This window comes from Ostrinia nubilalis, chromosome 3 (assembly GCF_963855985.1).
Source record: "Ostrinia nubilalis chromosome 3, ilOstNubi1.1, whole genome shotgun sequence".
NCBI classification, from domain to species: Eukaryota; Metazoa; Arthropoda; class Insecta; order Lepidoptera; family Crambidae; genus Ostrinia; species Ostrinia nubilalis.
The window spans coordinates 1,477,928-1,502,105 of NC_087090.1; the positions used below are offsets into that span (position 1 = coordinate 1,477,928).

The window sequence follows — 24,178 nt, forward strand, 5'->3', positions numbered from 1 at the left end:
ACATTAGGCGTTATTAGCGCGACAGCAGCGCGGCAGCGGCGTTTTCATAATGTGAAGGCATGCATCCGCTGTCACATAGTATGAAATTTTCGGCAGCGCGTCTGTCGCGCGTTTGTCGCGCTGCTAAAGGCCGATTCACACATATCAGTGAAGTCACAGTTCAGGCTCAGTACGAAATATTTTTTCATACAGTTTCTATGAACGCATCCCCACTTGTCAGTGTCAGTGACGACACAGTGCTCTCAGTGTCAGTGCCGACACGGGCAATCACGGACGTATTCGTTGACGACGATATTTTTTGTCGGATCACGGACGCCGCCGCGGCATCAAAAACAAAATAACTTACTTCATAGTTTCTGAGCAAGAATATTGAAACAGCTCTCTGACATTTTAAAATATTCAAAATATTTCACTGACGCAACACTGTAGCACTGATACTGAACTGAGCGGACACCAAAGAGCATAAAAGAGTAAGAGACGGCACTCCATAGATATTTTTTGAGCTCACGCACACATATGCATTTTAGAGAACGACCCGCAAATCTTTACCAACCGCACAAACTACAGGCGGAGCTACCAACATAATGCCTTATTTTCTGACAGTATTAGTGACGTTCGTAATAACTTATCGATTATCGATACTTTGCTAGGGTTGTAATTGCATATCGATATCTAGTATAGGAACCTTCAATATTTTAATGATTACTATTTTTATTTTATACTATGTGTAAGTAAAACGAAGTTTTGTAACGTAAATTATTTATTTCGAAATAAAATAGGTATATTACAATAAGTATTGAACATGACATAGCAGTTGTAGGCATGAGGAATTATTGAAAATTATAACAAAGTACAGAAATGATAATTTTGTAAACTTTTATTTTCACAACTTTTTCTAAGAAAAAATAGGATTTTTATTTATAAACATCTTTAATTTTCTTATCAGCTGATCGAACCTCAGCCCTAAGATTACTTTTCAATGCTTTGTTGCTGTGCTTTTTTACTTTTGTCAGCAAAATTGTTTTCACTTTTTATGAAGCTGTCATTAATGATTTTACAACTTTTTCTTAGAAAAAGGTAACTTAATATTTTAAACATCTTATCATAAATTTCTTTATTATGTTGTTGACATTTAAACCAACTAAAATTACAATTTGTACTCAACATTAAGAAAATGAATTTTCCAACATTTTCCATATATATCTGGTCGGCAATATGGTCATGATAAAATTGTTTAGCTTCATTTACGGTGGTACATAATTGAATTGTTGGATAAACGAGACTTTTTTTATCATGCCACCATTCGCGAAGAGATATATATGCATACAAATCATTGTCAACAGGAGTTTTCACGCTCAAACACTCTTCACAAATTAAACAAGAACTGTTCTGTAATAGTTTGGCAGCTAAATACCCGCTTACATATACTACTGGTTGGTTTTCAAGGCTACACAAATTTTCAATGGGCTGTTCTAAGTTTTCAGGGTCCGGGATAGACAACACAGGATAAAATTCAGTGTCTGTGGAATCTTGAACATTAATTTTTATTTCTGTTGTTTTTAAATTAGTTTTTAAAATGTCTTTATATTCCAGCATATGTTTATTGTTGTCTGCTTCACAATTAGCACTTCTGCTATGAGGCACTTTCAGCCCAGTAACCATGCTTGTTTTAAGCGCTGCAGTAAAGTGCGTGATAGTGGGATTTCTATTGGTTACACTGTGTTGCCTAATGATTCCAAATAAGTTTTCCAGAGAGTCTTGGTTAAACTGTCTAAGGTTCATATATTTAAACCCTTCATTCTTTAACTTTTCCCAAATATCGTTTAAGGATTTGATAGATATTTGATATCCCTTTACGCATTTAACATTTTTTAGTATCGTGTTTTCTGCTGTTATAAATTTTATGGTTTTTAACTTATCAGTATAAAAGGTCCAAGACTCAATGTGATTACTTGATGTGGAAACATTTTCCCGGATCCCTTTCTTTACGTCATTTAAAGATGATGGACCATTTGTACAATCAAATAGTTTATCTAACTGTTCAATCACAAATGCTGTATCATTGCAATCAGAAACTTCTTTCCATGCCATCATTTTTAAAATAGCTGCCACGGTATTACTCAGAGCATGCGCAGCATACTTCACCCTCATCTTAGTTTTGAATGTTGGATTTACAATGGTACTATTCAGTTTTTTAAAATTTAAAAAATTTCTGTTGTGTTCTTCTGCAACTACCAAATGCCTCCATTGTGCAATTTTTCCATCGAAAGACATATTTCCACTTTTAAAGAAATTGTTTCGTAATGATTTGAACAAGTGAGGGATGACATAGATTATAAAAATTTTGTCATTATTTACAGAGAAAAAGTTGCTATCTATGCCTTGTCCACAGTTTCTTTTTAACATGTTAAGAGCTCCTATATTTGTAGATCCCTGATCACAAACTGTTGTTAGAACCATAAATCCGATTTCTTTTAATTTTTTGATGATATAATTTTTGCCAGTTTTGCTGTTGATATTGTGCCTTCCACAAAATAGTGCGCAATATATTGCTTGTATTTATGTTTAGCACCCTGTATCATAAACACTAACGCATGGTCTGCAATTTTCTTTTCTCGTCCCATGTTCTCGCCCTCTCCATAATCCACGTAGCCATCCACTTTATCAGCAATTTCGTTATAAATTATCCGTTTCTTTAACGCCATCTCGTCAAATATTAACGAGCAATATTTATTTTCCTTTGGCATACTTGATGCTTTTGCCTCTAACATATCAATTATATTTTTATTTATACCAGGCTCCATTGGGGAGTAAGGGGAGAATGGACTTAACAGCTTATCCTACCCAACCGTCAACCTCACCTGCACGCGCCAGATGGCGACACTACCCAATAGGTTACTGTGGTGCTCCCTGCTAGATAACAGACGAGGCACTGGCGACCGAGCCATGGCGGTATAACCATACACCTGATCAGGCAACTGTTCGGAGGAGGCTACAGCGAGCCTTAGAGCCTAAATAGCTCTTAAAAGGTCTGGAGTAAAGAAGGGAGTTAAACAACTATGAAAGCAAATTTGAAAGAGAAACTACCCCAGGAGGGTACCGCTGATACCGGAGAATCCCTCTCTGGGCTTGAGTCAGCCCAGCATAACTTGACTGACCCAAGCCCAGGCTGCCCTTCGTATTCTGGGGGGGGCACAACTTTGCTTAATGAAGGATTGACTACCAAGGAAACACCAACTGACAAACCAAGGAAATTACTCACACAACAACTATTCCACCCAGGGCTATTCAACCGTCAAAGATCTGCATCCTTTGGTGAAGCAAATGAAAACAGCATGAGAAATGAATGCAATCTGAATAGACCGCAAACGCTTACACAGAAGCGAACTCGCTCTCCAGATGAAAAAGAATTAAAGAGGAACCAAGCAAAAAGACATATAGCCAACCGAGAGATAAATAGCCATGCCCACAATGCCAACCTAAATATTGAGACAAGCAACAGTTTTGCCTTGCTTGATGAAGAAGGGACAGACATCCCAGTCAAACGCATACCAAAACCGCCACCGATCATTCTCTATGGGGTGGACGACCTGAGCAAACTCACCGAAACAATTGAAGAAGTTGTAGGGAAAGAAGACTTCACCTACAAGATACTCTCAAAGAGCAAACTCATCATAACCACAAACACCATAGAAAAATACAAAGAAATGATAGAGCACATCCGATGCAAGGGTTTAATAGGATACACTTTCACGCGAAAAGACCAAAAAAGTATGCGGATTGTTATAAAACACCTCCACTTTAGTACACCAAAAGATGACATTGTTGCTGCAATAGAGAAAACTGGAAACACTGTACAGGGAGAAATTGTAACAGCCCGAAAACCAGGAACCAAAGAACCATTAAATACATTCTTTGTTAACATAGCCCAACATGAGAACAATAAATTTGTGAAAGACATAAAAGTAATCTACAACCAAAGAGTACTCATAGAAGACCCGAAAAGAAAAAACTCCGTAGTACAATGCAAGAGATGTCAACAATATGGGCACAGCAAAAATAACTGTATGCGACCTTACAGGTGTGTTAAGTGCGCTGGAGCCCACGAAACCACTAAATGCACTGTTGATAGAAACACCCCAGCACAATGCGCCCTATGCTCTGGATGCCACCCTGCTAGCTACAAAGGATGTCAAGTATATAGAGAAGTCTTAGCTAGAAAACGACTCACGAACAAATCTTTAGTACGGCAAAAAGCGAACATAAATGACGACTATGACGGAGATCGGCAGACTTCACCGTACAAGAATAACACTCCAACAACTGCTACAACCGAGCCCAAAGACACTGTTAAAAAACTATCAGACCAAAGCAAAACACAAGAACTGACTGCAGCTCAATGCCATCAACTCTATAGTGAAATAGTTAAAAATAGACGATCGAAATATAACCAAAACACAAAAGAAATGGAAAAAATTATAGACCTTACAAACACACAATATACAGAAAAAGACCCCAAGCCCCTAAAATCGCAGAAACAAAATATAAGAAACAAAGGAGATCACATGGAAAATAAAAGAACATATACTGAAAATAAAGAAGATTACACTCAAAGAAAAATAACATATACAAGAAATAACGATGACATTGTGCAGTCTCAGAGAACATACGCAAGAAATAACGCTAGGCATGAGCCACAGAAACCAGAAATGACAAAAACGGAACCTGAATATACTCCACGTGAACGCAGACCGAATCTAGAAACGCTAATAATGTCACAAACTGAAAGAATAGACCAGCTGATCGCCCAGCTAAGTACTATGATGAACCTTATCATCACTCTCATGAGTAAACTATCCCAATGACTTCCCTAAGAATCGCTACCTGGAATATAAATGGTCTTGCGCCAAACAAACAAGAACTAGACATATTGCTGAAGGAAAATAAGGTTGATATAGCTCTAATATCAGAAACTCATCTCAATGATACAAAAACATTCAATATGAAGAATTATAAAGTATACTGTACAAACCACCCTGACAGTACCTCTCACGGTGGTGCTGCTATCATTTTAAAAAATAACATAAAACACCACCTGCATAGTCAATTCCGAGAAGACTGGATGCAGGCCGTTACTGTTACTATACATGAGAAAATGGGCCCCATAAATGTTAGCGCTATTTACTGCCCCCCAAAGCATAACCCAAAACAAAATGAGTTCGATGGATACTTTGAGAGTCTGGGAAGCCGATTCATAAGTGGCGGTGACTGGAATTGCAAGCACACGTATTGGGGTTCAAGATTGACGACTACCAAAGGAAGAGAACTAAAAAAGAGTATCGACAACCAGAAACTAATAACACTGGGAACAAACGAGCCAACGTACTGGCCGACTGACGCGAATAAAATTCCTGATCTTGTGGACTTCTTTGTTGTGAAAGGTCTATCAGAAATGTACTTCAAAATTGAATCCTCACTTGACTCTGTATCTGACCACACACCAATTATAGCAACGTTTAGTACCTCAGTAATAACTAAAGAACCGATATCGACATTATTTAACCACAAAACCGACTGGGACTCATTTGCAAGATACATAGAACAGGAAATAGACTTGAAAGTTAAATTAAAAACAGCAGAGGATATAGAAGAAGCTGCCTTCTATATAACAAATCTCATCCAGGTCGCCGCGTGGCGTGCAACACCGGCCCTAAATAACCCTGCCCCAAAAAATAATATTCCACTTGAAATACGTAACAAGTTGGTAGAAAAAAGAAAACTACGAAGGCAATGGCAGACAGGTAGACATCATGGTGACAGAGCAAAATATAACAGAGCCTCCAGAGAGCTGAAAGAACTTATAAAAGAGAATCAAAATGAAGCATTCCAACATAAGCTGTCCAATTTATCCGCTTACAAAAAAGACGGCTACTCCCTTTGGAAAATAACTAAAAACTTCAAAAGACCACAAAATCACATTCCACCGATAAGAAAAAGTGCAGCTGAAGCGTGGGCCAGAAGCGGAAAAGAGAAAGCGGAGTTGTTTGCAGAACACCTTAGTCAAGTTTTCACTCCGAACGAGTCATCCTCTACAGAATTCGAAGCAGAAGTCGAAATGATGATCCAAAGTGATCAACAATTGACATTGCCACTGGCTTTGGTGACTCCTAGGGAACTCAAAAGAACAATATTTAAACTAGCCAACAAAAAAGCACCAGGCTTCGATCTTATAACGGGGGAAATTCTCAAACAACTACCCAGAAAACCAATAGTATTTCTAACAATGCTATTCAATGCAATCCTCAGAATACACCATTTCCCAAACATCTGGAAGATATCTACCATATGCATGATTGCGAAGCCAGGAAAACCTCCAACTGAACCCAGTTCATATAGACCGATAAGTCTACTTCCAATCTTATCTAAGTTGTTCGAGAAGATACTACTGTGGAGACTGAAGCCTATATTGGATGAGAATGGGATCATACCGGATCACCAGTTTGGGTTTCGGGAGAAACATGCTACTGTTGAGCAAGTGCACAGAGTGGTCCAAAAAATCAGGCAATCACTTGAGAAAAAAGAATACTGCTCTGCTGTATTCCTAGACATACAACAGGCATTCGACAAAGTCTGGCACAAGGGTCTACTATACAAACTAAAAACCCTACTACCGAACTCAATCTACATGATCCTAAAATCCTACCTGGAACAAAGAAGGTTTCAAGTAAAATATGAAGAAGAATTCTCCAAGCTGTGTGAAATCAGAGCCTCAGTACCGCAAGGATCAGTGCTGGGACCTGTCCTATACTCCATATATACGGCAGACCTGCCTGAGACACCTGATGTAGTGACGGCTACCTATGCAGACGACACCGCGTGCCTCTCAAGCGATACAGACCCGGAAAAGGCATCAACCAAATTGCAGACCCAGCTTAACAAAATAGACTTGTGGCTGAAAAAATGGAGAATCAGGCCCAGCGTAACTAAGTCCACACAAATAACCTTCACCCTTCGAAAAGGTGATTGTGCTCCTGTCACCTTGGAAGGCAAACCCTTGCCAACCAATAACACTGTGAAGTACCTGGGCTTGCACCTCGATAGAAGGCTAACCTGGGCAAATCATGTTAAAGCCAAGAGAACTGAAGCAAATATGCAACTCAGGAACCTGTCATGGCTGATAGGACGACAATCCCGACTCTCTATCAACAACAAACTGCTCGTCTACAAGTCTATTATCAAACCAATCTGGACCTACGGAATAGAACTCTGGGGATCTGCTAGCAACTCCAACCTGGAAATAATACAGAGATTCCAAAACATCGCATTGAGAACAGTCTCCAGCGCCCACTGGTTTGTGAGAAACGCAGAAATACACGAATACCTTGAGATGCCGACTGTAAAGGAGGAAGTGAGCAACTACAGCAAAAAGTACAGACAGAGACTCGACAGACATAGCAACGCGCTGGCCAAGAACCTGCTAATGGACGAAGATACAAAGCGCCTCAAGAGATGGCACATCCTCGAGCTCAGCGAGAGAAATTAGAGCTCTTACCAGTGATGGACTTTGCTATTCAATGGAATACCAGTCAAATAATCCGCTCCCAGAACACATCTAATTATGGCTATGGATGGCCGATCGTAGATAATAAGAGGAGAAAAAAAAAAAAAAAAAAAAAAAAAAGGCTCCATTGGTATTTTTTAAAATCCTTTGGAGCGTTTTAGTGCTTGGTAGCGTAAACAGCTTTTGCATATAGCGGTATGCTTTAGGGGACCGTTTAAATATAGCCAAAGCATATATTTTGTTGGCTAAAGTCCACCTTTTTCCTTGTGACTTTTTTTTGTTATTCTGCACTACATCCTTTACTAACGATGTCAGCACTTCCGAATCTAACTTGTCTAAATTCACTCTTGACTTCGCTATATTCCTTATTGTTTTTTTTGCATTTTGTAACTGTCGCCAAAGCCTCTTCTCTTTAATTGTAAATGTTGATGAAGTGTCTGTAATAAAAACATTTCCATTAGTAAAAAAAACAACATTAAAGCAAATTGAATTGAATATTGGTTAATTAATCAGCAATTTTACTTAGTTTTTTAAATTAGGTATGTTTTATCTTACCTTTCATTTCAATGTTTTTCTTAGGTCTTTTATAACTGTGGACTAATATTTCTGCCTGTGCATCTTGATGGCAAATGTTTTTATCATCTGAAATATTATAAATATGCAAATTAGTTTAAAATTTATTTTGTTGTTTTATGAAACATATTATTTCCAAATCAATCAATCATTATCAAGTTTTAAAAAAATGCAAAGACAGGATAATGATAGCTCTTCTCATAAAATATGAAGCGTGGGCCCACCTTCAATAACAATGACAATATTAAATTAAAGGCATTTAGAGGTTTTAATGTTCTGCATTCTGGATGCGGTCTGCGGGTATGTCAAGACAATCTGTAAGTGGTCGTGATAAGGCAATCAGTCACGTGTGCTTTGCGTTCTTTGTTCGTATCCGCACGGTCAAATCGCATTAATATAAAATGTACAGAAACCTAGAATGTTGTACATATAAGTTCATTTTGACCTGACTGCAGACTGCAGAACGCATCCAGGGTGGCATTCTTTAGTTTGAGGGAAGGCATATTTTAGAAGGTAAATAATTAGTTTGTACACTTACCATGAGTAATGGGTTTATAGGTCATATGTTCTGGTGCATTGGAAGTAGAAGGAAGAGGTTCAAAAGTTGTTTTCGCAGAAATACCAGAATCTGGTATATCCACAGCTCCCAAACATGTTGAATTTAGTTGTTTGGTTGTAGTTGTAAGGGGAACTGAAAGCAGATAATGAAATGTGAATTGGGTAATAAAATGTCATGTTCTTACCCAACTTTAGGGTACAATCAGTCTAGTACCTACATGTCTTGCTCACATTAAAAATTACTAGCTTATAAATATTATTAAACTAGCTGACCTGGCTAATTAATGTAGATTGCCTAAAATTTTTCAAATTGGTCCGGTACTTTTTTTGAAGAATTTGTATTACACAAATTACTAAAGTCCCTCTAACTCAACACACATTCTAAGCTAAATTGTGTTACGAGTGGGTTTACTACAATATTCAAGCTGTGGGGTTCTAACCCGCACTTTAGGCTATCTTGGCTTCGAGTTACGGAGCCGATCAAATACAAACAAACAATTAAATATTTCCTTTTTATATTATTAGTATAATTTTAGATAAACATACCTCGTTCAACTGGATTTGACTTCTTTGGAATGCAATATGAATGATCATAAAGAACTGTAACAAAGTATAGATATTATTAATAATTGAAATTATATATTATTTATTGATAAGCATACAACACATGTTTGTGGTTACAAAGAAAGAACCTTGTTAAATTGCATTCGGTTGGTTTGTTTTGGAAACCAAAGAAAATTAATTAAGACATCTAAATAATTCAGAAAAATTGATAGATAGTAAATTAAATTTAAAAAAAATAATTGAAGTCATCATCATACCTGTCTTGAGGTTTTCTTTATTGGAGTCTTTTACATGAAGAGGAAACTCTGTCAAAACTTCATCTGGCAAGATGGGATTGCTCAATTCCAGTGTTGGAATAGCTGAGTTCTTCAGCCGAGTTCCTTTGGAATTGAAGGATTCAGGAGTGAAGTGCCCACCACAAACAAACTTCAGTTGGTGTAACTTTTCAATAGGTACATATGCTAAGTCTTCTAAGCCAGCATTTTTAACCCACATTCGACAACTGAAATAAGAAATACCTATTAGAAAAGAAAAAGAATAACAAACTGAAATTTATTCATCAACTAATTTCTTTTAGTATTGTTATGCAATTCATTTGCAGAGTACGAAACAAAATACTGAAATTAAAAATTGGTTATGGTTATTTACTGTATGATTAAAAATATTAATCCCAGCCTTTAAGTTTACACAATCAGTAAAATTATCTTGTAATAAATGAGTGTTATTAGAAACTTACCGGTCAGAATCCAGAGGAAACCTACTCAAAAGTAAGGGTGATCCACCACGACTTCGCCTCTTATTACAAATAACGCACTTCTTGTTGTTTCTACTCTCCATTATCAATAGAAGCCTAAAATGAAATAGGTATTAATTAAACAAAGCCTATAATTTCTCTCCAACCAGTGTCAATGCCCTGGTTCATGCATTTACCAGTTTTGAAAGTACATTTACATTTTCATCACATAGGGTTGTTTTTAATGAAAATTTATTTGTAATAGATGTAATATTTCAAGTAAGTAGATAACATACCCATTAAACAGAAAAGTAAATAAGAGTTTAAACTTCTGTAGAAGTTGAAACACAGCTTATTTAAAAGAGTCTCTATCTCACAAAAAACATAACACTGAACAGAAAACTTTATCACGCCCGATACGGAGGAACTTAATCAACTCAACGTAAACGACAGAAAAGTTTATTTACAGTAATATTGCACCAAATCTGAGAAAATAACTTCACACGAATCAATTCGCCGGTTAAAAACTCAAACTCAATTGACAGACATTTTTTTTCATTTGTCAAACTAACAATACTACCAACATAAGGACACTAACAATTATTTTTAGTATGGTGGTATTGATCCGCGGGTTCCCCTGCTATAGTGAAATCAATCCAAAATGCACTTTATTGCTTAAGGGATAAGGTTGTATATCAATTGCTACATATAGAGACTAGTTTTTGTATGAGAAGTGTCTACCCACTGGCGGACACTGTGACGGAACTGTGGCTTCACTGATATGTGTGAATCGAGCTTTAATCGCCTAAATGTGAAAGCGCTATTATTGTAATGTCCATCGGCAGGTGGGCCGCATGTGCCTGACGCACCAGATCGTGTCGCTGGTGGCCTTCTCGCCCACGGGCAGGGAGATGGTCGCCGCCGCCATGTCCGCCGGACACATCTTTGTGTTGAAGGTAGGCAGTAGGCACGAGCAACATGAATCCAAAGTCCGTTCGCCGAGAGTTGATAAATATTATGAAATGTCTTGCAATAGCGACTGTCGCTTAATTATCGCATTCTGTATGGCGGGCGTCGTTTGTCACAACGCGCACTGAGTACCATGGTACGAGCCACGCAGCTGTCGTCAAGCGCCCCGGCCGGCGGGCCGCAATGTGTGAAACGCAATTTGTGTGAAACGGAATAGATTTATTTTACATAAGACCGAAATGAATGGTATGACAGTGGGTAGGGCTTTGCCCAACATTGGGATACACTATAAGCCACTTGATAATAATGAAATACTTTTTATCCAACACATGGACGCCACGTGTTTGATCCGTATCCCCACGTATGCCCTAACCGGAATAATTCCCGTAAATTTAAAAGAGATAATAATGATAATCTACCAACTTTTTCATTATATCGACAAAAATAATTAGCGGGCTGCAATTTATAATGAGTTTAGAACCTCTGAATTAATTTTTTTATCAACTCTCGGCGAACAGACTTTATGTTTAGTAAGGTCTTTATTTAAATTACCTCGAAAAAAGTATTATCTCAAGTCATATTTTGTGTCTCAAAGTTCTGAATATGATTGATGATAGTTTTTGCCCGCGGCTTCGCCCGTGTGAAATTTAGGGTCACAGACAGTGGCGTAGCTAGATAATCAAGGGCCCTGGGGCAAATAAAAAAATGGGGCCCTACACTGCAATCTAAACTGCTTAGGTTTTATTAAAGGACAATGACCAAAAATGTATGGAGTGTGGTCCAAATGTCCATCACTAACGAGACCTATGTAGTAAAATAGTCTACTAAATACTGATTCATTATAACCAACCCGCAATCAAAAATATGCTGTCAGTAATAAAAAGTTATGACTGAATGAAAAGTCATGTTTTTTACCTTTTCATCTGAAAAATGTTCTTGATATCATTCTATCCATCGCACATTTTGGATTAATCTATGCATGTTATGTCATGTCGCTTAGTGTGTCGTGTTAGATTCTCGCTAAAAGAAAAAAAAATAAACTAAGAAAGAAAGACAACAATATTGGAATTATGGTCGGGTGGTCGCTGCTCCGCCCCTATTGGTTGTAGGGTGATGTTATATAACCTAAAACCATCCTTTATAAATGGGCTATCCATAACAAAAATAAATTTTCAAATCGGACCAGTAGTTCCTGAGATTAGCGCGTAAACTACTACAATTTTTCATACAGTCATAACTTTTTACTGACAGTATATTTTTGATTGCCGTTTGGTTATAAGGAATCAGTATTTAGTAGACTATTTTACTACATAGGTCTCGTTAGTGGTGGACATTTGGACCACACTCCATACATTTTTGGTCATTGTCCTTTATAGCTTATATTATGTTAATATGGGTTACAAACAATAATAGTACTGTAAAGTTTTAATCCGTTCAGTAGTTTTTTGCGTGAAAGAGTAACTAACATACAATCATGACATCCTAACATTCATACAAACTTTCGCATTTATAATATTAGTAGGATACTAGGGAAACTAAACTAATCTTAATTCACTGGCAATTTCAATACTTTAGTATTGCGTTACCATTCAAAAATTATATTACTCAACTTGGCGGGGGCTGTGCCCCCAGATTATTAAGTCTGTATACTATGCAGGGAAGTATTAAAAGAAACGAAAAAAATCAAATGCAATCGCGATTTAAAGTCGTACAGCGCCATCTATTGAGTCACGTGCTACAACATACATCTTTACGGAAGACACGACGCGCAACATAAATGAAATCTTATTCGAGTGTCCATAGAGGGCGCGCGTGCAGCCTGACCAAGCTCATATTGATAGCTAGCTAGATCTTTGAATGTTCGACAACGAATTAATATTATTTATTACTATAACAAATCTTATACTACACTAAATTTTTCCGCGACTTCGCCCGCGTGTATGTATGTAGTCTTATCACATTGTTTTTGTAATTAGTGACCCGATAAATCATACAAATACCTATGTCGATTTTCAGAATTTATAGCCCTATTTAGGAGATGAATTCAGAAATAACCTGAAATAAGTTTTTTATTCATTTATGGATAGGACATTATAAACAACATAAGTTACGTTGTAGGCGTGTAAACATTAGAGCGGTAAAAGACAATGCCGGAAATTGGCGTCTTTTTTTTTCGCGCGGCCATCGACCAAACTTTATTTTTTGATTATAAAATAGTGTAATAAACCAAACTTACTATGACATGTATACCTCTAAACTCAGTCTGAACTGAGTTACGAGCATTAGAAGTTTGATGATTTTCATACTAGATTTTTTTTTTTTTTTTTTTTATGTGATAGGAGGCAAACGAGCAGACGGATCACCTGATGGTAAGCAATTGCCGTCGCCCATGTACACCCGCAACATCAGTGTTAGATTTGCTTTTTGCGCGCAGTTTTGTAAGAAATTGCAACAAAATAGTGAGATTGTATGTGTAAACAAACAATACCATCCATTAAAGGCTCCAGAAATCAGTATGGAGCAAGAATCAGCGCAATAAAAAAATAGCGCAATATTTTGTTGCAATTTCTTACAAAACTTGCGCACAAAAAGCAAATCTAGTATGAAAATCATCAAACTTCTAATGCTCGTAACTCAGTTCAGACAGAGTTTAGAGGTATACATGCCATAGTAAGTTTGGTTTATTACACTATTTTGTAATCAAAAAACAAAGTTTGGTCGATGGCCGCGCGAAAAAAAAAGACGCCACTTTCCATACAAAATCTGGCATTGCCATTTAATTAATAAAATTTTAGTATGAAAAAAAAACTAGCCATTTTTTAAGTCGTAGAACAAAATTAAACGTTTGTTGCTTATGATTCCTGGTGTTTTAGAAATACCTAGCCTACCTAAATACTAGAATGATAGACCTCCGTCCCTCGCTCAAGTTCGCGCGCTAAGTACCTACCCACCGCTTAGCGTATGTTCGCTTCGAACGTGCAAGTATTGAACCAACCATAACGTATTCTCATACCGCTGCACGTCATCGCGTACGCGTCGCTTGAATCTATAATAAATAATAAATTCTAGTGTATGTCTTGTTGGTTGTCCTATTAAATATGTAAATATGCACTTATTAATAGGCACTTACAGGGCAGATAATATGTACCATCCTAGACTGCATCTCACTTAACACCAGGTACGATTGCGGTCAAATACCTGCCTTGTCTAGCATAAAAAAATAAAAAATAATAGCTAGTGTTCTGCCGGCAGCTGTCGGAGGACTACAAGCTGTCGCTGGTGCGGTACACAGAGCTGGGCCGCGGGCTGGCGGACTGCTTCCTCATGAAGGTGGGCGACGCCATGCGCTGCTTCAGCCTCGTGCTGTTCTCCGACAAGTACGCCATCGGTGAGTCATCAGGGAGCGGTTCTGGGACCGCTTCGTCTTAGCCTCTTAGGGCCTACGCTAAAAGTTGCGCCGAAACGAGCGCTAACTTCGGACGTCTGACGCCCACAACACTTGACCTTCACTGGTGATGGGACATGCTTGACCTTCACTGTTTAGGTTTTTATTGGCGGTCAAGCTGTAGACCACACAGGAGTTGCAGCGGTGGGAATAGTCCCGTCTGACGCCAATCTGCTTGCATTTTATGCTCGTGTCCGCTTCTTAATGCACGGACACGCACGATCACCCCAAAATGTGTGGAACTTTCGCGCACACGCATGCGTGCGCCCGTGCGAGCTTTAGCGGAGGCCCTAGATCACTATCATTATCAGGTTGAGGTGATCTCTAGCCTTATTCCAAATTAAAAAACTAGGGCAATATTTATTATTAATAATTGTAATTATTTCATGAACGCCATTTTAAGAAGTTGAGATAAAAGCAGTCTAAAGTACGATTTTAATTCCCGTTCTTGTCCCCGCTCACTTTTACACAGAGACTTTTATACAGAGACTAGGTATACGTGGCTGAAGTTCTACATGTAAGTATGTGTACATTAGTGTTCTGACATATCTGCAGACCGTTTTCTCGTGACATATCGATGCCACGCCCCTTTTATCCCGTGGGTATAGTCCAGTGATTTACAATCTGTGGGTCGCGACTCTAATATAGATAAGTTTTAAGATAGATTCATCCGAAATCTAATTATGCAAATGCGTAAATGTTGTATGTATCTACAACATCTTTGTAACATTATAACCGTACCGCGCGGGAATAACTTGACATCTCGACCTGCACTTTTTTTTTTTTATTAGCTTAAGCGCTTCCTCTGCCTCTACCTTATACCCTACTGGTATAAAAAACTCAACTCGAAATACCCAAAAATACTTGAAATACAGCTCTTGTTCATAAGTAAATATCTCTAATTTAGGCAATAAATATTTGACATAACGATATATCCAATGAATATTATTCGTACAAACATTTATATTTCGATTTATCAATGTATGTCAGAACATGTATTTATTAATATCTCGACTTATACAATTATGGATTTTCGTTTTTAATTTGACAAAAACAGTTATCAAGTTATGATCCCCTCTGAGTACTAAACACATCCATGATATGTGCAGTTGTCTTGTTATGCACGCAGTCAAGAGTTTGGATATTTGGAGTTATCCAGCTATTACCTTCGTATAATAATATTTTTATATGTGTCATTAGCAGTTGTTAAAATATAACATTGTCAGGATTTCGAGCGTCTTTAAATATTTTTTACTTACCAACCCCTGAAAATATTTTTTTAATATATTTAAGCGTTAATTATTACTTTTATTACTATTTTCAATAGTTTAAAACTAAATTAACGTTTAAATAGCAAGTTGAAAGAAGAAGGATAAGTTTAGTCAATAGGTAGGTACTATCTACTAATGTTTTTTCATAACAGACTAATTTTCGTTTGACAACAGAATTTAAGTAAAAAATCTAATAATAAACTTTTAGGTCAATTTTAAGTTCCGGATAATTTTATTTTTATAGTCTATTTGACTTCAATGACATTATTTAGGAATTATGATGAGGTAAAAGTAAGTAGGGTCGATACGCCAGATCTCGTCCATTTAGTGAGTTGGTAGATTTGAGGAATAAAAATAATATAAAATTTTTCGTAATCATTTTGAACAAAAAATTGTTGTCATTATGCTCCCTTTAGTCTTTATAAGTATTGTATTAAACTTGCTCTAAACCATTAGAAGTTTTAATATTGTCTTTGTAATATTAATAAAATATAGAAAAAAGCATTCAAAATCACTAATAATTAATAACAGCATGGAAATAAAAAAATATAAATAAAATCTTACTAATTGGTATTCAAAATATTTAGGTATCACACTTAATAATTATAAACATACATATATTTTAGTTTATTTCATTTTTTGAAATTTCAATAGTATGGCTCAATTTGCAATATGGTATCCTCTTGGTTTGCTTTTTAATATTATTTACAACGTCTGTATTTAGAAAATAGTCGTGATAATGTAGACGCAAATTGGCTATCACAAGGGTGAGCTACATTAAAACCGTGTATTAGCGTCCAGGAAAAGGCCTAAGTACTGAAAAAAATCTTTGTGTTCGATACGTCATGTAATTGTAACGTTTTACATGATATAAAACATGCATTGTTTTGTATATTTTAATATCTTAGACCCAGTTAGACCAGACCGCGATCACTTCTGACGCAAAGTGGAAATTGCATTGTAGTAAATTCGCATCCACCTTATTTTAAGTGTCATTTAATAAAGTACAATCACCAATATCATTATCCGTATTGTATGGTTCATGGTTAAGGCTTATAGACTGCGGTAAATCCCAAACTAGACCTAAATATATTAAAAACTTACCTTGAAATGCGCACCTGCTCATGTGGGATTTATTTTTGGCAAAAACGGTAGCATGCTATAAGTTTTTTTTAATGTGGGTTTACGTGTCATACATTCAGGGAATCATAGCAACAGCTTTCGTTCTAGAGTGATCCGTCATTTGGACGTGAACTGGACGGTGGACGCGAAAGGGCGTGTCGACCTTACGCAAAAATGTATCCAGCTAATTTTAATTATTTTAAGCTTAATGGTAAGCTTAAAATAATTAAAATTAATTGTGCTTGTTATGAAGCATGGCTTTTGTTCTTTTATTTGTCTTTTTTTAAATTTTAAGTAAACTTACAATTACCTGATCAAAAGCGATCATAATCTGCGATTATATTTGATTTTTCTAATAAATTTGCTACTATTTCATTGCAAAAGTGATAAAAATATGTTCTATTTTTATGTTTTGTTTTTTTACTTAAACTTCATTCAAAATAATTAACTTAAATCCAATTTTTACACCTTAAATATTTGTTTTTCTTTGGTGAATAACTTGACAAGTCGTCGGTACACAACTTGACAAGTCTTTTTTTTAATAGATTAAGAAGATAATTTAATCAAATTCTTACACCAATCGAAAGATATGCATCAAATTAGCTTATTTCAATCATAAAAATATCAATTATCATTAATTGCGATTTACCAGGGAACTCTAAACTTTAAAATCGCTCCCCTGAAAAGTACGCAAAAATGACATGTCAAGTTATTCCCGCGCGGTACGGAATTTAATGCATGAAAAAAAAGCCCTGTTGCAGGCGAGCGCATAATCTGCATCAACGCAGAGACGGGCAAAGACAACAAGTTCGCGGGCAAGATGCAGGGCCCCTACGCCAAGCTCATGCCGCTGGCCGCGCGCGACACCATGCTGGCCATCCCGCATCTCACCACTAAGGTGCACGTGCTCAAGCTGGCCGGCGATGTGAGTACCAGTAAAGCCTGGTCCGTGAGCACGTAGAATCCCGTCCAATGACCCCAAACTACCCATCCCTCCTTCGCACACTCACTGCGGGCGCCCGTCACACAGTCGCGACAGCAACATAATTACGCGCGAGCGATAGGGATGGGTAGCTTGGGGTCATTGGACGGGATTCTACGTGCTCACGGACCAGGCTTTAGCCTTATTCATGTAACAAAACTTCAACGATAACAAAACACTGAGTTGCGATCCTATCGAGTAATCGTTCTATCAAAATGACCCTTGTGAATAAGGATTTAGAACTGTTTTTAAAGGGACGACGTAACTAAACTTCAATAACAACAAATCGCTGAGTTGCGATCCTATCGAGTAATCGTTTTATCAAAATGACCCTTGTGAATAAGGATTTAGAACTGTTTTTAATGGGACGACGTAACTAAACTTCATTATCAACAAATCGCTGAGTTGCGATCCTATCGAGTAATCGTTCAATCAAAATGACCCTTGTGAATACGGATTTAGAAATGTTTTTCATTGGGATGACTTCTGACGGTAGCGAGATCTTGACTGTCAAAATACGTGAATTAGGCCACAGTAGCCATAGATCGTTTCATCCACGAAAACGCGCCCTGCCATTCTTCCGCTAACGTTTGAGTGTTATCGGCACACGCTAAATTATCTATGAGTGCACACCCACACTACAATAATGCCGCTCGGATTACTCGGATCAAAGTCAAACTCCATGAAGAAGTTCTTCATTAAGTCATTGAACGCCGAGACGCTAGACACAATGGAAATTGTATTGTTCGAGGCTCACCGGCTTACCACATCTCCAAGTTTGAGGTGTCCAAAATGATTACGGTTTGGTACTTTTCCAATTTCTTCCAGACATTACCAATGGCTTTTTTTCGGGGTAAAGCGTTATGAGATTCACAACTTTGCACAGTTGTAACAAGTTTCTTTTTCCTGGCGTACAGAAAGGCGTGACGGTATCGGTGAAGATGGGCCCGATGATAGACACGGGGCACGAGATGAAGCAGTTCAGCGCTTACCTCGGCGCGCGTGCGTTGCTCACGTACGGATACGACGGCGCCGTCATCCTGCGCCGCCCCGACTTCCCCGAAGACTATGGTAAGGGGAACACTAGAAGAACACCTTTCCAAAGTTGATCTCTATCTTTTATATGATTTATTTTTCAGTAATATGGCAGCTGAGTTGCGGATATTACCATAAACAATGGTCAGACAGGATAATAAAAAAATAATGCTTATACCAAATATTGCCGTATTAATAATAAAATCGTATTTGATTGTTTCAACAGCTTTTGATCAAACATTCGAATGTTCTACGCAACTCGAAGGCCTGCTTCAGACACGCACGATAACTGCGTGGTCTCTGGGTGGTTCTGAAAGGTTTATTGGCAAGGCACTGAGGCGGTACCGTGGGGTTACGGTTTAATGAGGGTTTTCGCGATTGAAAAATCCGCCAGATGGCAATACGTAGACGCGAGGTCCAAATGCTGCATGATTGTTTATTTTTGACGTGACATCCCAACTATCCCAACTATCCCAACTATATTATTATATTATTATATTATTTATATTATATATTATAAATGCGAAAGTAACTCTGTCTGTCTGTCTGTCTGTTACGCTTTCCCGCTTAAACCTCGCAACCGATTTTGATGAAATTTGGCATAGAGATAGTTTGAGTCCCGGGAAAGAACATAGGATAGTTTTTATCCCGGTTTTTGAAACAGGGACGCGCGCGATAAAGTTTTTCTGTGACAGACAAAATTCCACGCGGGCGAAGCCGCGGGCGGAAAGCTAGTTGACAGATATGTCAAAATCCACCAATCATGCAGCATTTGGACCTCCCGTCTACGTACTGCCATCTGGCGGATTTTTCAATCGCGAAAACCCTCATTGCGCGATTATCGCTGTGTTTGAACTAAAGTACGGCCAACGAGAAGCGATACCAAATGTAAACAAACCCAATGTCATGGGTGAACCCGTCTGACTATGACATATTTTGGCGGGAGAACGAGACATTACGACAAATACACAAGATGGAAAGAGGCAGAATATATTGTGAACTCGACAGTCGTATCGACCTTTTGTATCGCTGCTAGTTGGCCGTACTTTAGGTCTAAATCTCCACCAGAACTGAAGCTAGTGATGAGCCACCGCTACGAGTCGGGAGTGCGGCAGGCGGTGATCGACGCCGACAACCAGTTCGTCATCCACCTGGCCGGCAACCGCACCGTCGCCTGCGCCTTCCTGCACGACAGAGACGACCTCAAGCACGAGCCCGTACACGAGGAGCTCAGCCCCAGCCTGTTCGATAGTATGGAGACCATGATCATCATTGGCGATAGAGATAGTGAGTGCTATTTGATTTTTTTATCTAATCAAGAAAATATGGATTCTATGTTCTAGGACTAACAATCGGGACTTGAATAGTCTCACCGACGATAAATATACCCTCATCTACTGGACGATGTTAGACTTAACTACGGTCTAGTCACATGTGCGTAATGCCAGGCCTGTTCATCTCCGCGAGTTTACATCGAAAACAAAACACGCACGATGGCCCACCTACAGGATACTATTCGACAAGGCCTCACATACGAGCGAACATTGACTCACGCACGCGTATTCTTGTGTATGATGGAAGAAAATAAAGAAAATGGTGTACTAAATACTGTGCAGTATTTAACTGCCTAAATAATAATAAAAACACAGAATGTATTTTTTTAAGTTGCCTCAAGACACTGAGAGGTAAATAAGTAGCTCAGAATACGGAACAAACCAGAAACCGTCAACGGGCGTAAATGTGTATTCATATAAATTACTCCGAATCGCACTAATTTGACTTTAGAGCAATTAGTCAATGGCCTGCGCGCGCATTGTTTACATATCCGTCAGATAAAGTCAGATTGACACTTTATAATTAAATTATGCCGTCTTGTGCCGTTCCAACATGTAAGAATGCTACTGGAATTACGAAGAATGTGCATGGGATCATGTTTTATCCGTAAGTAGCACATTTCCAATTAATTTTAATTAAATAATAATTTTCAAAAAAAATCACGGTTGTTTTTTTTTTTTTTTTTTTTTTAATCCTTCCTGGCCTGGAAATTTGTACCATTGGTTGTATTTTGTAAGTGTTGCCACAGGTCAACGGAATATTTTACCCTACTTTTTTATATTGAATTACATTTGTCTATAAAAAATTCACGCGTTAATTTTGTTAGCGTTACCACAGAATAATGGAATATTTTCCCCATCCTTTTTGTTTTAATTAGTTTTTAGTGTAATTTCATCCATGACATGACAACCTGATTAATTAAATTATAAGTGCCACTTGTGGTCTAAACTGAATAAATATTTTTGATTTTGATTTGATTTTAATATTTGAATTAATTTATAATATTACTCCCTAAATAATGAGGAGATAATAAATTACTATCGTGAATTTCATACTTTCCCATTTATTCAAAAGTAAGGCATTGGTATCAACAGATCAGCAGCAGCAATATTTGTATATTTAATAATAATTTTAAGTAATTAATTATTGCTTACATACTTACTCTGATTTTCTTTCAGGATACACAGCCAGAGTTGCCTCGCAATCAAATTCAAGTATTGGTGATGTTTTTGATTTGGATTCTGTTTTTGACTCCAAGAAAAGTTAAACTAAAAGCACTACTGCGCCGTAAACAAATGTTTTGTTGTCGATATGTTTACATAATAAAGAACCTTAAGTTTCTTTTTTGTTTTACTTGGCATTCTAAAATTTATATTCGACTTTTGTAATTGACTTTTAAATAACATTATTATACCTACATGTAGTATATTACACTATTTAATAGAAATAAATAATCATCTACACTTAGTTACTTCGGAGTAAAAATTAAATTCATAGGTAGGTAGGTACTATCTATGCCTATGGCCAGACATGTCGTCTCGTTCTATCGCAAAGAATCACCATTTGATGAGAGCGAGAGCAAAAACGGAAATGGATAGTTAACACTGTGGCCGTGTGTACTTATTTCACTTACTTATTTTTTACTTGTTTAACATCTCTTTAAAAAATTACATAATTTTACCCCAAAAATGGGGGTGTCACACGGCGCTAGTAAAACTAAAGGGGGTAGAGGGGCGCGGGAGGGGAAGTATTTTGGACACAAGTTGCCGCGTAGAAATGTTATCGAACACTCCTTCTGGTTTGTTCTGTATTCTGAGATAAGTAGTTAATATTATTCATGATAATTTATGCTAAATCCTGAGGCTAAATCATGTATTTCCTCCGCCATTTTCCGCAGTTTGGCACCTCACGTCGCATCATTTTACCGAAGTCAGCCCTATAGCTTCGGCGCAGTGCCGATCACTGACGTTTGTCAACAAAATGGTGCTTGACTCTTGAGACAGGCTAAATTACACCATATTGTTAATGACATTGAGCATACATTTAGTACTTATTATTATTCTGTGGTAATGCGCCAATAATGTTCCCATCAGAGAACTACCTGGACCTGCAAGAAGACAAGAAAGTCCACGAGGAGGCAATGGACTATAAACGCGCGCGCGAAGAAGTGCTGCGCGTGTTCGACAGCGTGCGCGCGCGTCTGGTCGCGCTGCTGGAGGAGAACCTGGCCGAGCGCCCGCTGCACCAGCTCTCGCTGGCCGAGTTCAACCTGCACCACGAGCACAGGAAGGAGCGCCTGAAGCAGGTACAGGCGACGGACTGCTGGAGGAGAACCTGCCGAGCGCCCGCTGCACCAGCTCTCGCTGGCCGAGTTCAACCTGCACCACGAGCACAGGAAGGAGCGCCTGAAGCAGGTACAGGCGACGGACTGCTGGAGGAGAACCTGGCCGAGCGCCCGCTGCACCAGCTCTCGCTGGCCGAGTTCAACCTGCACCACGAGCACAGGAAGGAGCGCCTGAAGCAGGTACAGGCGACGGACTGCTGGAGGAGACCTGGCCGAGCGCCCGCTGCACCAGCTCTCGCTGGCCGAGTTCAACCTGCACCACGAGCACAGGAAGGAGCGCCTGAAGCAGGTACAGGCGACGGACTGCTGGAGCAGAACCTGGCCGAGCGCCCGCTGCACCAGCTCTCGCTGGCCGAGTTCAACCTGCACCACGAGCACAGGAAGGAGCGCCTGAAGCAGGTACAGGCGACGGACTGCTGGAGGAGACCTGGCCGAGCGCCCGCTGCACCAGCTCTCGCTGGCCGAGTTCAACCTGCACCACGAGCACAGGAAGGAGCGCCTCAAGCAGGCCAGTCCACATTACACCTTTTATAATTACATTTTTTTATAGCTCTGATGGCTTAAATTATCAGCATGAGGCTATTTAGGCCGTTTTCTGACTTGTCAGCGCGGCAGCGGCACGACATCAGCACCCTCGCGTTCCTGATTGAGTCTGTGCCACGCCGGAACGCTGGAACGCTCCATTGAAATATAAGCGCTCGGTAAGCTTTCGGTACCGCGTATGCCGAGCGTGCTGCCGCGCCGACAAGTCCGAAAACGGCCTTAGTTGCCCCATCATTCCGCACGACCCTCGCGTTCGTTCGTTTCAGCCAAATCACGTCCACTACTGGACAATAAGTCTTGTATATTCTTCCAGGCGGAGCGCGAGCGCGAGGAGCTCCGCTTGGCCACGGAGGCTCGCATCCGTGCGCAGGACAAAGTAACGCGCTGGATCCGCGAGCGCTGCTGGGACACCATGCTCACGCCGCGCGTCAAGCTGTTCGCCATCTTCAGCCACTACCAGGTCAACACCAGATTAAAAAGTAGCAGCATTGGCAGAATTCTTAGATGCTTAGCCTTTTAACGGCCTCTGTGGTCTAGTGGTAAGACCACCTGCTACAGACGCAAAGGTCCTGGGTTCGATTCCCAGTAGGGGCAGATATTTCTGTTCGGTTTGGTTGGTTCGGTCACAGAATAATAATAAGTACTACGTACAGAAGATTTACTTCGAGAAGGTATTTATAAAATTGTATGCTCAATGTCATTAACAATATGGTGTAATTTAGCTTATCTCAAGAGTCAAGCACCATTTTGTTGACAAACGTCAGTGATCGGTAGTGCGCCGAAGCCATAGGGCTGACTTCGGTAAAATGATGTGTGACGTGAGGTGCCAAACTGCAGAAAATGGCGGAGGAAATACATGATTAAGCATAAATTATCATGAATAATATTAAACACTTATTACCTCTCAGTGTCTTCAGGCAACTTAAAAAAGTACATTCTGTGTTTTTATTATTATTTAGGCAGTTAAATATTGCACAGTATTTGGTACACCATTTTCTGTATTTTTTTCCATCATACACAAGAATACGCGTGCGTGAGTCAATGCTCGCTCGTATGTGAGCCCTTGTCGAATAGTAATCCTGTAGGGCAGCGGTTCCCGAATGGTGGTCCGTGGAACCCTGGGGTTCCGTGGAAAGGCCGCAA

General features: G+C 38.9%; 2 protein-coding genes across 2 annotated transcripts in view; one reads left to right on the forward strand and one right to left on the reverse strand.

Annotated features, from left to right (window-relative positions):
- The window catches only part of LOC135088095 (uncharacterized), a 39,888-nt gene that overhangs the window by 15,224 nt on the left and 486 nt on the right, over positions 1-24,178 (forward strand). Inside the window, exons 11-17 of the mRNA XM_063982983.1 lie at positions 10,835-10,945; positions 14,211-14,346; positions 17,558-17,721; positions 18,696-18,849; positions 19,882-20,100; positions 22,242-22,891; positions 23,349-23,495. Of these exons, the coding sequence (XP_063839053.1) occupies positions 10,835-10,945; positions 14,211-14,346; positions 17,558-17,721; positions 18,696-18,849; positions 19,882-20,100; positions 22,242-22,891; positions 23,349-23,495 (1,581 nt within the window). The remainder of the gene's footprint in view (positions 1-10,834; positions 10,946-14,210; positions 14,347-17,557; positions 17,722-18,695; positions 18,850-19,881; positions 20,101-22,241; positions 22,892-23,348; positions 23,496-24,178) is intronic.
- LOC135087331 (uncharacterized) lies at positions 7,617-10,072 on the reverse strand. Its single transcript, XM_063982129.1, has 7 exons — positions 9,993-10,072; positions 9,514-9,758; positions 9,239-9,292; positions 8,673-8,825; positions 8,117-8,203; positions 7,685-7,998; positions 7,617-7,622 (listed from the first exon to the last, which is right to left on the reverse strand). The coding sequence occupies exons 2-7, from the start codon at positions 9,749-9,751 to the stop codon at positions 7,617-7,619; spliced, it is 852 nt and encodes a 283-aa protein (XP_063838199.1). The 5' UTR covers positions 9,752-9,758; positions 9,993-10,072.

What these genes read in the sequence shown, in the direction of transcription:
- LOC135087331 (XM_063982129.1), bottom strand. Translation starts at nt 9,751, where the DNA reads ATGTGGGTTAAAAATGCTGGCTTAGAAGACTTAGCATATGTACCTATT. An exon ending in TAAAGAAAACCTCAAGACAG is followed by an intron (nt 9,293 to 9,513) that starts GTATGATGATGA and finishes ACTTTGTTACAG; the next exon opens with TTCTTTATGATCATTCATAT. An exon ending in CTATAAACCCATTACTCATG is followed by an intron (nt 8,204 to 8,672) that starts GTAAGTGTACAA and finishes ATAATATTTCAG; the next exon opens with ATGATAAAAACATTTGCCAT.